Source organism: Mustela putorius, unplaced genomic scaffold, assembly GCF_011764305.1.
Source record: "Mustela putorius furo isolate JIRA1106 unplaced genomic scaffold, ASM1176430v1.1 tig00003988_pilon_pilon_pilon, whole genome shotgun sequence".
Taxonomy (NCBI): Eukaryota; Metazoa; Chordata; class Mammalia; order Carnivora; family Mustelidae; genus Mustela; species Mustela putorius.
The window spans coordinates 10766841-10780092 of NW_025422127.1; the positions used below are offsets into that span (position 1 = coordinate 10766841).

Here is a 13252-nt window from a genome sequence, read left to right on the forward strand (position 1 = left end):
TAGGTCTCAGTCTCTTTATTTGCATATGGTTACAATTTATAAATACACTTGCCATTTTCCTCCCCCTCCCAAACTCTCCCTTCTACCCAGTAACTGTGTCCAAACCCCCCAGTTGTCAGTCATTCCCTTTCCCGTCCAGGCAGAGAGGGGAGGGGCGATCCTCCATGAACCCCATCTTCCTACAGGGTCTACTTCAGTCCGTGTGAAGGGTGGGCTCTCAAAGGGCCTCTGAAGCTTGGGGAGGAGCACCATGAATCTGCTGGAGGTCCCGCGATGTCCTCACCCATGACCATGTGGCCGGCCTCCTGCTCGGCCGTGTGGAGGCTGTCGAGTGCCGTGGTGGGCGGCAGTGAGCATCACATGCCCGGTCTGTGCTGGAAGCTGAGCTGTCGCAGGCCCGGTGGGCAGGAGGGTCTGCGATGAAGTCTCAGGCCCGCTCAGCTGCTGGTGAGAGTCTTGTGGGGGGTACCTACCCAGCCAGTGCCCGGCCCTGCTCTCGGAGGTGTGTCTGAGGCCCGACCCCTCATGGTCTGCCTCTCAGGGGCCCGACCCAGGCCCTCGGTCAGTCCTGGGTGGGTAGGGCAGCCTCAGGGAGAAGGTGCTCTTGCACATCCCTTCTCCTGGCTGTTCCCAGACTCCAAGAGGCATGGGTGACAAGTTGGGTCCTTGGCTCTGTTAGAGGGCATGGCAGCCCAGTGTCTCTGTTTCAGCCAGGTGCCAAGCTTTGCCATCCTCCTGGTAGGGTGTGGAGAGCCCAGGAGGGCCAGGGGCACCCTCTTCAGGGGTGGGGTACGGAGGCTCTGGGGAAGCAGGGGGATCTCCGGGGCCCCGTGCTCCCCCCAGAACCGGCCCATTGTAGATGTAGATGTTGCCGGTGACGGTCACAGACCCACCGGTGACATGAATGCCGCTGGTACCTGTGGGAAAGGAGGACGACTGAGAGGGGCTGATGGCAAGCTGTTGGGAGTCTCTGTCTTGCTCTGCTTCAGTCTTCTTATTTCCGTCTGGCCCACACTCGCCTCCTACCCGCCATCCCTCCCACCCCACTCTTCCTTCCCTCCCCCTCTCCTCCCTGCTACCTGCCCTAGGCTCACCATGGGCCACCTGGCTTTGCTCTGGGAGCTCGGGCTCCAGCTCCCTGGCCTGGCTGAGAGGACTCTGCTGCTGCAGCATCTCTTCCTCCAAACCTGGGGGTGCTGGGAGCCTGGCCGAAGTGGGGGCCAGGTCTCCAAAGGGCAGAAGTGGCTTTACCAGGTCAGGGAAATGTGGGTTGACCCTTGGAGGCTCCCAGCTTCCATCAGCGGTATTTGGTTCCTCTCCCTGGAGGAGAGAGGCAGAGAACCAACTGATGACATGGGCTTTCCCAGCTTTCTTGAATTCCCACACCCCATCCCATGCTTAGGCAGCTCACTGTTCTCCTCTACTCCACTTCATGTTCCCTGCCACAGGGCCTTTGCACTTGATGCCCCTCTTCTTGGGGCACTTTCCCTGAGATGTTCTGATGGATGGCTCCCTCATTTCTTCAGCTCTCTGCTCAAATATCAGTTTGTCAGAGAGGTCCTCTCTGTCCACTCTAAGATAATGTACCCCCCACCCTTTGCCACTGTCACTGTCCCCCTACTGAGCTTTATTTAGCAACTATCACCCACTGATATGTATTTCTTTAACTTTAGTCTTGCTCCCTTGGCCTGTAACTCCAGGAGGGCAGGAACTTTGCTTTGTTCACTGCTATATCCATGGTGCCCAGAATGGAGCCTGGCACATGGTAGGCTCAAACACTTATTAGTTGAGTGGATGTTGAAGCCTACACACTCTTACCCTGCCTATCCCACCCTGTTCACTTAGCCCAGCCTGGCCCTCCCTGCTGCCTTCTCAGCCTTTCCCATTACCTCTGGACGCCTCTTCAGCAGGGATCCTGCAACGGAAAATGAGATGGGGGTCAGGCCTCCAGTAGGCCCTGGGCCCCCTGGCTTGTACCGTTCACAGCCTGCCGGGGTATATGCCCCCCACCGTGGGTTCCCAGGGCTATCATTGCCCTTATCTCCGGCCTCAGAATAGGGGGCTGGGTGGAGAGGATGTCCGTGCTCGGGGCGGGCATCGCAAGTCTTCCCTCCCTCATGCAGGTGAGGGCAGCCAGCTGGCCAGGCCTGCCTCCCTGCTTGTATCCAGCTTCTTCCTACCTAGCTTCCTGCAGAGAGAGGGGTGGCTCTTCCAGGTGCAGGCCAGGACGGTGGTGAGGAGCAGGAATGAGGCCAGTGGCAGCAGGATGGCCAGCACCATCATAGTTCCTGTGGGGACAGCAGACAGGAGAGCCGTGATGACAGGGGAAAGGGCAGGGTGGGCAGGGTGGGGGGCTACCTAAGGACCAGGTTTCCAGTAGTCTGGGCAACCTACAGAAAAGGGGGAGCAGCTTTTCCTTTCCAGACCCACTACAGCTCCTAAAGGCAGAATTAGAGAAACTTCCCTTGGGTTACAGAGAAGGGAAACCAAGTTGGACTTGGAGAGGACCTGCTGACAGCCAGGAGCAACTCATGGATGGAGATCTTTGGGGGTGGTGCTGGTGGCCACCACATAGAGACTAGGGAAAGAGGCACTTTGTGGGTCAGAACAGATGCATGGGCAGTTGGGTTTCCAGGGCTGGAAAAGGGGGTGGGAGGCAGTACAGGGAGGGTGGGGCTTCGGTTTGTAAGCGACTCAGGACACAGGGTAGAGCAACACTTCTGTGGACCTGCCTGTCCTAGAGAGAGGCCACTGTAGGGGATGAGTTTGCCCCTCTATCTCTGTGGGTGTTGCTGGGGGTGAAAGAGGAGAGGCTGCAAGTTCCCCACCCCCTTGCTCAGGGCCAATTCCAGGAGAGGGAGGGAAGGGAGGCTGGGACTTGGGTTTCTCAGATTCTGGTATGTAGCCTTGGTAATTTCTGTCTTTCACAGCAGAGTCTATAGTGCCCATCACGTGTGTCTGGAGAAGGTTAGAAAGGCTTGGAGAGTTGCATCCTGGAAGCTTGCCCTTTCTGATCCACCTAAACCTGGGGCTTAAGGGAGGATAGAGTGGGAGGTCTGGGAAAAAAACTGGACCTGGAGTCCAAGACCTCTGGGTTCCAGCTCAGTTGGGTGACTTTTTAAGTCATTCCTCCTTTTGGACCATATCAAAGGTAAAATGAGGGGGTTAGGTACATACAGTCTAAAATTCCAGCTCTAAAGTGCCAGTGGCATGATACATGGTTATAAAATAACAAGAGGACATGGAAAAAGATTTAGGATATATCTGAGTGAAAAGTCAAGTTACAAAATATTCAAATGACTCCACTTTTAGAAAAACAACTGGAAGGATATATTAAGAAATGTTAAGAGTGGATATGTTAAGTAATGGTCCTGTGGGTGGTTTTTAGTTTTGTTTCTCTGAATTTTCTGATTTTCTACAGTATGCATGCATTTATGGCACGGGCTCTGGAGTAAGAAAGAACTGAGTATAGGTTTTCATAACATCAGTTACCACCTGTGTGATCTGGGGCAAGCCACATAAACTCTGCTGAACCTCCTTCCTTCCGTGAACATAATAACAGAACTACAGTTGACCCTGGAACAACATAGGGGTTAGGGGCGCCGACCCCCGTGCAGTCGAAAATCCATGTATAACTTTTGATTCCCAAGAAGTCTTCACTCTGAATAGTCTGCCGTTGGCTAGAAGCCTTACCAGTAACACAGCTGATTAATGCAGGTTATGTATTTATATAATACTGTGTTCTCACAATAAAGTAAGAGCAAAGAAAATGTTATTGAGAAAATCATAAGGAAGAGAAAATGATTTACAGCACTGTGCTGTATTTTTTTTTTAAAAAGCCACATATAAGTGAACCTGCGCAGTCATGTTGTTCAAGGGTCATCTGTACTTTGTAGAGTCATTAAGCAAGATTAAAAGAGTTAGGGACGCCTGGGTAGCTCAGTGAGTTAAGCATCTGGCTTTGGCTCGGGTTATGATCCCAGGGTCCTGGGATGGAGCCCTGCTTCAGACTCCTTGCTCCGTGGGGAGCCTGCTTCTCCCTCTGCCTGCCTCTCCCCCCGTGTGTGCTCTCTCTCTGTCTCAAATAAATATATAAAATCTTAAAAAAATATATTAAATGAGTTAGTGATTGTCAGGTGCTGACAGAGTGTCTGACACACTAGCTCTTGATAAATGAAAGATATCATTATTTGGTAACTTAAAAAAAGTTAGTAAACTCTCTCCCAACTAATAATCTTTACAGTCATTGAAAATATCCCTCAATCATTTGCTGGGCTAGGAAACCAATAAGCTCACAGAAACAAACAAACAAACAAACAAACAAAAAGCAACAAACTGAGAAAGAGTCAAATGTGGGGTGAATTTTCTAATAATATAAGCATGTAATGTAATAAACAGATTCTCAGTCTAGTAAGTAGATTATATGACAGTGGCAGGTCCAAAGCGATGACAGTGATGTCAGCTACAACTTCATGTCAGAGTAGGAGTGGTCCTTGGCACACATTGCATGTAACTTACAAGTTATATGTATATATATAACATTATATATGTGTATACATGTTATAGATATGTGTTATGTGTAACATATATAACACATGTATACACATATGTATGTATCTTTTAATGTTATATACATATGACATAAATGTTATATGTTATATATATATTTTAATGTTTTATATATATATATATAACATAAAAATAGTATATGTTAAGTTGGCCTAGGGAACTAACTAACTAACTAACCCTAAGGAACTTCTCCACTTGCCCCAATTCTGAGATGCATTCAGCTTTTCCCCACTTTTTGAGATAGAAGGAATAAAGGCATCTTCCCAGACTTCCCTCCCCACCCTACCCCCACCCCCGCCCTGCCCCATGTGCCCCTCAGCCCCAGGCCCTCACCTGGCATCTCGGAGTGCTCTGGGGGATTTCTGCAGCTGGTGTCAGACTGGGCAGTGCCTGGAACTGCCTCCACCAGGCCCTGCTCCTCACACCTGCAGCAGAGAGGCCCGATTCAGGTGGGCACAGGGCTGGGAGTGGCAGGGTGAGCCCAAGCGTGCGAGCATAGGGTGGTCAGCAGCTGGCACTTCTAGGATGGTGGAGGAGTGGGGTGGGGGGACACTCACCTTGTATGGGGCTGGCAGCGGGCCCTGGGGGAGGAGGTGTTCTGGAAGTGGCCTGCCTTACAGGGCACACAGTTTCTGTTAACTATCCTGACTTCATCTGGCAAGAGAAAAGCAAGGCCAGCCACGGTGAGTAGGCACGGGTGGGGGGCAGGTCTTTCCATGCTGTGAATTTCCGCTGGTCCCTGCCTGCCTGCCCATCTCATTCCGCGGCACCTTTCCTGATCTTCCTCTTGCTGAGAGAAGCTTTCTGAGATTCTGCCTCTGTCCAGGTGTCTCTGCAGACCCCTGTGGTGGGTCTTTCACAGGGAAGGAGAGGCGGCTCTTTATACCCAAGAGAACTACCTGGGCGGTTCCCCCCCAGCCCTGGAAGGTGCTCCCTGCACCCAGCGTCCTTCCTGCCCTCCTCCCACAGCAACCTCTGACCTGTCAGCTTGGCCTCAGTGCCTGGTGGGCAGTCGGAGAGTGGCTCACAGTGTACACACTCCGTGTCCCAGTGCACGCAGAACATTCCTGGCTGGCAGCGGCACTGGGTCTTCTGTCTGCTGGTGCAAGGCATGGTCTCCTCGAAGCCCAGCACTGGTGGGGAAACAGGAGAGCTCAGCGGAGGGCCCACGCTCTGGGTGATCCCAGCCTCCCCCGAGACCCCTGCCACTCACTCTGGTCACAGGGGCGGCACAGCTGGCAGAAGGAGAGATGGTTCCAGTGCTCGTTGTAGGAATTTTCTGGACACTGGGCACAAACGGTGTTCTGGCTGCGGCTGCATTCCACGGAGACGTGTGTGCCTGGAATGGGAGTCGGGCCCTGCAGTGTCAGGGGAGCCCGGATCCCCCCTTGCCTCTGCAGCTCTGCTCGCTGCAAGACCCTGTCCTCTGGAGAGCCACCCACGAAGGATGGCTGGCTGGCTTTCCTGGGAGATGGTGTCTGTCTTCCCTCCGAGGCAGCAGCGGGGTGGGCCAGAGTCCCCTGCCACTCACCTCCCATCCTCAGCTTCCTTGGGCATTGCCTCTCACCTGGGGGGCAGCGGGAGCAGCAGACCTGATGCTTGGGTTCGTAGTACTCCTTTTCCCAGTCCCAGCACGTTCGGTTCTCCGTGTGGTATGGATGCTCCTTCACGGGGAGATGGAGGTGGGGGGGAGAATTACTCAGGGGTCTGCTGGGAAGGGCACAGGGACTAGAGAGAGGGCTGTGCAGACCCCCTTTTGCCCTCCCAAGCCAGCCACCACCCACCTACATGGGCCCCTCCCTCACCAGTCGGGCCTGGGATGCTGCCAGGAGACCGCAGAGGCCCAGGATGAGAGGCCCCCAGGCCAGGCCGCAGGGGGAGGCGGCCCATGGCAGGCGCATGGCGGCCAGTAGGCCAGTCGGCCAGATGGGTGGAGGCCGGGGCAGGAAGATGGGAGGCCTGCACGTCCTGGGCAGTGGTGGCAGCAAGCTCCCAAGCCCAGGGCCTGGGACAGGGCTCGGGCTGACGTGCCCCCGAGGGCCGTGCGGCCGGCCCTGGCCTGGCCTCCAGGGCTCCAGCGCCGGCTCAGGAAGTGGGAGTGGAGCAAGCCGGCCTTCGGGGCGGGGACAGGGAGCTCTGGGAGCAGAGGCAGCTGTCGCAATCGGGGAAGAGGAACAGGCTTGGCTGCCCCGATGCAGGGCGGGAGGGGGCGGCCGGGAAAGCACGTGAGGGCTGCAGGGCCGGAACCGGGCCTCCTCCCTTCTTCGGAAGCCTGGCCAGCAGGGGAGGACTGGAGGGGTTGGCTAGGTGGGAAAGGGCAGCAGAGTCAGTGGACAATGCTCAGATGAGCCTTGGAGAGCAGGGCAGAACTGACTTAGAACAGAGAGAGACAGACAGAGCTGTGTCCAGCTGGGTGCCAGCTCTGAAAGTGGAAGAGCCTGTGGCTGACAGACATGGGGAGTGCAGGGACCCCCAGGGACCCACAGTCAGCCAGCCAGCCAACTGCAGCATCTGGGAAACAGAAGTCCCACTTGGCATCCATCTGGATGCCTGGGAGTTCCTGCCCTGTTGTGTGACTTTTTAAGACAAGCTACAAAGGCATAACAAGTCAGACAGCCCTCCCTGTGCATGATCCATCCCTGTGCTGCGCAGGTCACCAAGAAGACACTGCAGAGAAGGCAGCGGTCTCCGCTCCTCTGTTCTTAGATGACAGGGAGGAACAGGTAGACCCAGTACCCGAAGATGAGGAGGGGCAGCTGCCCTAAAGCTGGACAACCTTGGCCTTCAGTCCCAGCTTCCTCACTCGGGAGACTGAATCCCTCCGCATGGGAGGAGGCTGAAAGCGCACCCGTCCAGCCCCCTCGCCTCAAGGGTGAGAAGACGGAGGATGAGGGGGCCACTGAGAGGAGACTGGGATTCCAGGGGGTTTGGTCTTGTCCCTACCCCCTTTCTTCCCATCATTTCCCTGCGACCCATTAACAGGACCCCCTGTGCCCTGATGCCAGGCTTTCTGGTCTTTAGGTCTCTGTGCTCCTGGCTAGCTCCCATCTGTCCTTGAGCTTCAGCAGGGCTCTGGGGAGCACCCCCCCCATCCCACCCAGGCTGCTCGGCTCCCACCCGACTGCAGTCTGGGACCTGCTGCTTTCTGCCTCCTGCCCCACCAGGTTGTGAACTCTGCGATGGTCTGGGTGGAATCTTTAAGTCCGGCTCCCAGTGCTTAGCCCAGTCTGGCCCATGCCCAGTGTTCGGTATGTATTTATGGAGTAAACGAGGAGGCCTTGTTCATATCACCCAGACAGTCTGTGCAGACCCAGCCTGGAGTTCAGAGTTCCTGATTCCTGGGCTCCAAGCTCAATCAACAACCATGCTGCCTCCTTGTGACTTGGACTGTCTCCTTTGGCATGAGGGTCTCACTTACTCTCCGGACATAGGCTGCCTAGGCACCGTCCCACCCCTCTCCCTGCAGGGCCCTGCACTCATCCTTGCAGTGGTTGGTCTGACTGGCTGGATAGGTCTTGGTGGGGAGCAGGGAAGTCCTGGTGCAAGAGTGAGTCTGGGGAGGAGGGCTCCCAAGAGAGTGAAGGGCCTGCCTGAATGTAGACAGCTCAGTTCACTCTCCTGGTACAAGCCTGAGATCTGTACTCTGTGGGCAAGTGTTTATCCAGAGGGTCCAAGGCTGCCTGGAAAGGGAAGACATTTCAGAGCAGCATGCACAGCTTGGGGCTGCTGCTCTTTCCCGGTCAAGGTAACTGGGGGCTGGGACTGGACTCAGCACTGAGCTCTCCAGTGCATCGAGGCATGTCTGTGTGTCTAGGGTCCCCAGAGCCTTTTTTCTCCTTTTTCTTTTTTACATTTGCACTAACATATACGTCCACAAAAGGGGAGAAAGTAATATTGTGAACTCCAGCTTGGGCTCCTGGCAGTTTCCTCCATACAGCCTTCCTCCATTCTTCCAATCTTCCCTTGATTGTTTAGAAGCAAACCCCAGACACAGATCATGTCACTTGAAAGTATGGCAGGATTTGATCCAAAAGACAGGAGGAACAGCTGTTTCTTTTAACTGAGGTATAATTCATAAACAACGAAATGTATAAAGTACACTAACCTTATGCATACATATCAGTGAATTTTCACTTTTGTATGTTTTTGTGTATCTCCCTACGACACTTCCTGTACTTCAAAGGTTTCTGCTTCACAGGTAAGCATTATCTCAGGTCTTTTTAAAGCCCAACTGGCTGGACTACGTTCTTTTTTCTGCTGCCAATTTCATGCTGTCACGTCAGCCTTCAAGGACTCTCTGGATCCTAGACGAGAGCCTTAAGATCTGGACTTTTATCCTGGTCCATCACTTCCTCTCTCTGAGCCTCTTTTTTTTTTTTTTTTTTTTTTTCCCCTTTGCCAGTCACCTGCCGGTTTGCTTACAGATCTGTTCTCTAGTTTCCTCGGCGCTGTGCTGTGAAACTACATTTCCCAGATTCCTTTTTCCTCCGGCTTCCGGGTAGGTTCAGCCAATAGGAAGACAGGTGGGAGGAGGACAGGTAGGTGGGAGGAGGAAAGAAGCAAGGCTCCTCTCTCTGCTTTCAGACATCGGACCTCACCTGCGGTTCATTGTGCTTCTTCCTTCTTTCCTTTAATAATCCCATCTCCTCTTAGGCAGCCCCTACTATTTACTTCCTGCCGAATGGTTAGGGGGCCTCTGGGTCTATAATGCTACAAGACCCTGCTGGTTTTCCAGCCCTGGAGGTGAGGCGGCTTCCTGTTTTGCTGCATTCTGGGTTGTCTTGCTGTCCCCCTTGGCTTCTTATCTCCTTCATCACCCATGGCCCAATCCCCTGGGTTAAATTTCTTCTACTTGAAAGACTCAGAGCTTTTCCTGTTTCTAAGCTGGACCATGATGGACAAAGCTTAGCAAGAAATGGTTATTACGCCCACCCAGTCCTCTCCAGGAGGGTGAAGGAAACTCACAGCGGAGATCCATGAATTCTTTATGGACAGGGCATTGTCTTGGTTTCTCTCCTTTGTGTTCTTCGCCAGCTTCCTTCAAGTTGTACTGATTTTCCTTGGGCAGCGCCAGGCCTCGACGGTGTACCCCACAGATTCTCAGAACATTTGGGAGTGGGGCTCTTCTCCCAGGCCTTCCTCTAAGGGGCCTGCTGAGAGATCCTTCTTCCCAGAGGTCCAGGAAGAATCCAAAAAGGGGGTTGGTGGGAATGGATTCTTTAAAAAAAATTTTTAAGAAAGATTTTGTTTATTTATTTGACACAGCACAAGTGGTGTGGGGGGTGGCGGGGGGAGGTGGCAGGCAGAGGGAGAGGAAGAAGCAGGCCCTCTGCTGAGCAGGGCCTCGATTTCAGGGAGGCTTGATCCTAGGACCCTGGGATCATGACCTGAGTTGAAGACAGAGGCGTAGGTGGCCCCACGAATGGATTCTTTTGGATACTCTTTCTTTTGTTCCTCTTCCCCATGCTGCTCTTAGCCAACTAGTGCCCTTAGAAAGGGTCTGGGAAACACTGAGAGATGTGTCATGGGTGAGGGCCAGCCCCTTCCAGGTTGTTTGCATTTTAACTGGGGACCATCCTTCTCTATAATCCCAAAGAATCATCCAGTTGTCATTTGTGCCAAGGTAGAGAAATCCTGCCTTGACCCAAAGGAATAAACTTCTAATGGTGAATTTCTAAGCCTCCTGCCAGGTGACCGGAGTAGGAATGGCAAGGAGGAATTTTCTGGTGCATCCTTTTAGGTTAAGGAGAAATCCACACCATGTAAGTGCAGATAGAAGTATCACTGTTTTCCACAGTGGGCAGCCCAGTGTTGAAACGCTAATTAGCTCACTACTTAAGTGAGAACAGAGAGTTGCATTTAATTGAGTGACTCATTTTTTACACTAGAAAGGATAGAAGCTGAAATGGAAAAAGTGAAGGAAATTTAGATAAATTAATAGATGACAAATTAATGAGTTATCCAAGGAAATCAGGATGTTTGATGGAGATGCTTTCTTCTAGTGCATCGCTTTTTGTCAAAGATGAACCTTGAGTCTGAAGATGCTGATTTTGTGGTCTTCCGCAGAGTGGGTCAACGAAGAGTGATCAGTAGACAGTGGGGCCACCAAGATGAATAAACTTAGCACCTGTTCTTAGAGAACTCAGTAGGATCTGTGCACATGCACACACACAAACCCATATGTGCACACACGCACAGGTTAATAGTATCCAGCAGTAAGTGCCGCCATAGAATTCTCAACAAGGCTTCTCTGGGAGTGTGGGTGAGAAAGTGATTATTTCCATCATGTCCTTTTTCCCAGAGAGCAAAAGGCCAGAAGACCCTTTAAACTCAGGACCCTCATCCCACTGCAGACCCTCTATATTACTTCTCTCCCTGTAGCCTGTTCCCATTTTATGGTCAAAACCTAGGGTTAGGGGATGGCTAGAGCTGGGAGGGAAGGAACAGCTTGGGAGAGGCTGGGGGAACTTCCAAACTGAGGAAAACAAGGCCCTGGGTCCACAGCAGAGCAAGACTCCACTTCTTTGGAAGTCAGGAGAAGAATACTGAGCCGGGAAAAAAGAAAAGGCTCAGTTGTCCTGGCTTCCCTCCTAACTCCTGGGTGACTTTGGGCAGGTCACTTTGCTTCTCTGGGGCCGTGGTTCCTTCTTGCATTAAGTCAATTGGAAGGGGCCTTTGGGACCATCTGGGCTGCCTCACCCTCACTTGCCCCTGCCATTTCACTTTTCACATGAGAGCACAGGGGCCCAGAGAGGTAAAGTGCCTTTTTCAAAGTCACATAGTTTAAAGGCAAATATGGGAGTCACAGAATACCTATGACATGGTCCCATTTACAAAAAACAAAAACAACAAAAAAAAAACATGTAGACCTATAAAAGCACACCAAAAGATCCAGACCAATATATAGATTATGATGGCTCTCCTTGGGCAGAGGGGTGGGTGGGAAATGGAGCAAAGGGGAGCTTTTGTTGTTCTGTGTATTTCTGTATTGCTGGAAAGCTGCATTGCCACAACAATGTGTTTGGGCATGATTTCTGCACTTTTAAAGATCATGTTTTATTTTACTTATTTAATTTTAAAATTTTATTTATTTATTTGACAGACGGAGAGAGAGCAGGAACACAAGCCGGGGGAGTTTGAGAGGGAGAAGCAGATTCCCTGCTGAGCAGGGAGCCCCATGTGGGGCTGGATCATAGCACCCTGGGATCATGACCTGAGTCGAAGGCAGACTCTTAACGTTGGGGCCACCCAGCTGCCCCTCAAAGATAATATTTTAAATGGAGCCAGGACAGAAACAGAAGTGTAGGTCTCAGAAACAGAAACAGGTCTCAGATTTCCATTTCTCGCAACAACAAACTTGATCTGGCCCATTCCAGATCTAGGACACTTTCTCTAAGCCCGAGCTCCCTCCAGGTACCCTGCCAGATAGTTCCAGGGACACCACGTGCTCCTGCTCAGCCCAGCCAGCCCTTGCAATTCTGCTCACAGAGCCCTTGGAGTTGAAAACTCTGTGCTATGCTGCTTTAAGCCACAGTTGGATATCAGACACTAGCAAGGGAATACAGAAGACAGGGAAGTGCCTCTGGGAAACTTCCAGATCAAACAGGCAGGGTGCTGCATACCCTGTTTGTAGGTAGGATCGCTCCTTGTTTAGGGACCTGACTTGAGGGAGAATGGAGGATCTAGGGGTGTCAGGGTCCCACAGGAACGTGGGGATAGTGTAACGAGAGCTTTTCACAGAGTCAGGGAGAGAACTGGGGACCCAGATTGCTGATGAGCCCATGCACTCTGTGTGTGAACCTTCATAGCTTTCAAAACCAGGTGCAGGGGAGCTCGAATTCCCCATGTGTCTCTGGCTGGTTCATTATGGGAAATAAATGGCAAATGCCCTAAACAGACAATCCCACAGGAGGAGAATTCTGATTTTGTGTTTCACTTGGCTGCCATTTTGTTCTGTGCCCTCAGAAAACTGGTTTCTTCTTGTGGAGGGTCAGTTTCTTCATCTGGAAAATGAAGGAAAGCCCAGCCTTTCCCTTCCTAGGAGGGGGCTGTCCCCTGCAGGCATCCAGGGAAGCCACGGGACTGGGCTGGGAATCCTGGTGGAGAGCAGCTCTCACTTTAAGAGGCCACAAGAGAACTCCTGTCCCAAGGGGAAGCCCCAGGACCTAGCTGCCCCCTGAGTTTGGAGTACCCCGCTTCCCTCTCGTGTGCCTGGTAAACTCCTCCATATTCCTCAAGATGCTGCTGAGATGCTGCCTTCTCCGGGAAGTCTTCCTGAGTTTCCTCAGGGCGAGTGCCTCTCCCTGCCCCTCCCCGGGGCTCTCTCAGCCCTTAGTTCTTATCTCTGCCCAGAGAGAGTCTTTATCTTCTGCTGCCCGCCTTCCTGTCTTCTTCCACCCGCCTCCTCAGTGCTCCTCAGTGCTCAGGCGGTGGGTGTCTGCCTATCCCAGGCCTGCTGCCCCCAGGGAGTTGGCAGCAGCCAGTGACGAGTACTGGGGACTGCCTCTGGTAGGGGTCTGCTGTGACTGACCTGCTTTTGGGCTCAGGGTCTGGGCTGTGTGGTTGTGTCTCCTTTGCCTCCCTGGGCTTCTCTCTGGGACATCGCCCTGCACCTTCCCTCTCTGCGTGCTCACTGCTTACACTTCACTCTTTATCCTCTTGCTGGATTAAGTTTGGAGCTGAA

At 52.6% G+C, this 13252-nt stretch overlaps 1 protein-coding gene across 1 annotated transcript; it reads right to left on the minus strand.

The window, feature by feature from the left end:
• LTBR (lymphotoxin beta receptor) lies at positions 1-6705 on the minus strand. Its single transcript, XM_004766721.2, has 10 exons — positions 6375-6705; positions 6137-6233; positions 5783-5908; positions 5550-5702; positions 5127-5223; positions 4903-4994; positions 2181-2288; positions 1890-1915; positions 1095-1320; positions 1-917 (listed from the first exon to the last, which is right to left on the minus strand). Exons 1-10 carry the CDS (start codon positions 6468-6470, stop codon positions 676-678), a joined length of 1263 nt encoding a protein of 420 aa, XP_004766778.1. The 5' UTR covers positions 6471-6705; the 3' UTR covers positions 1-675.
• Between the last annotated feature and the right edge of the window lie 6547 nt (positions 6706-13252).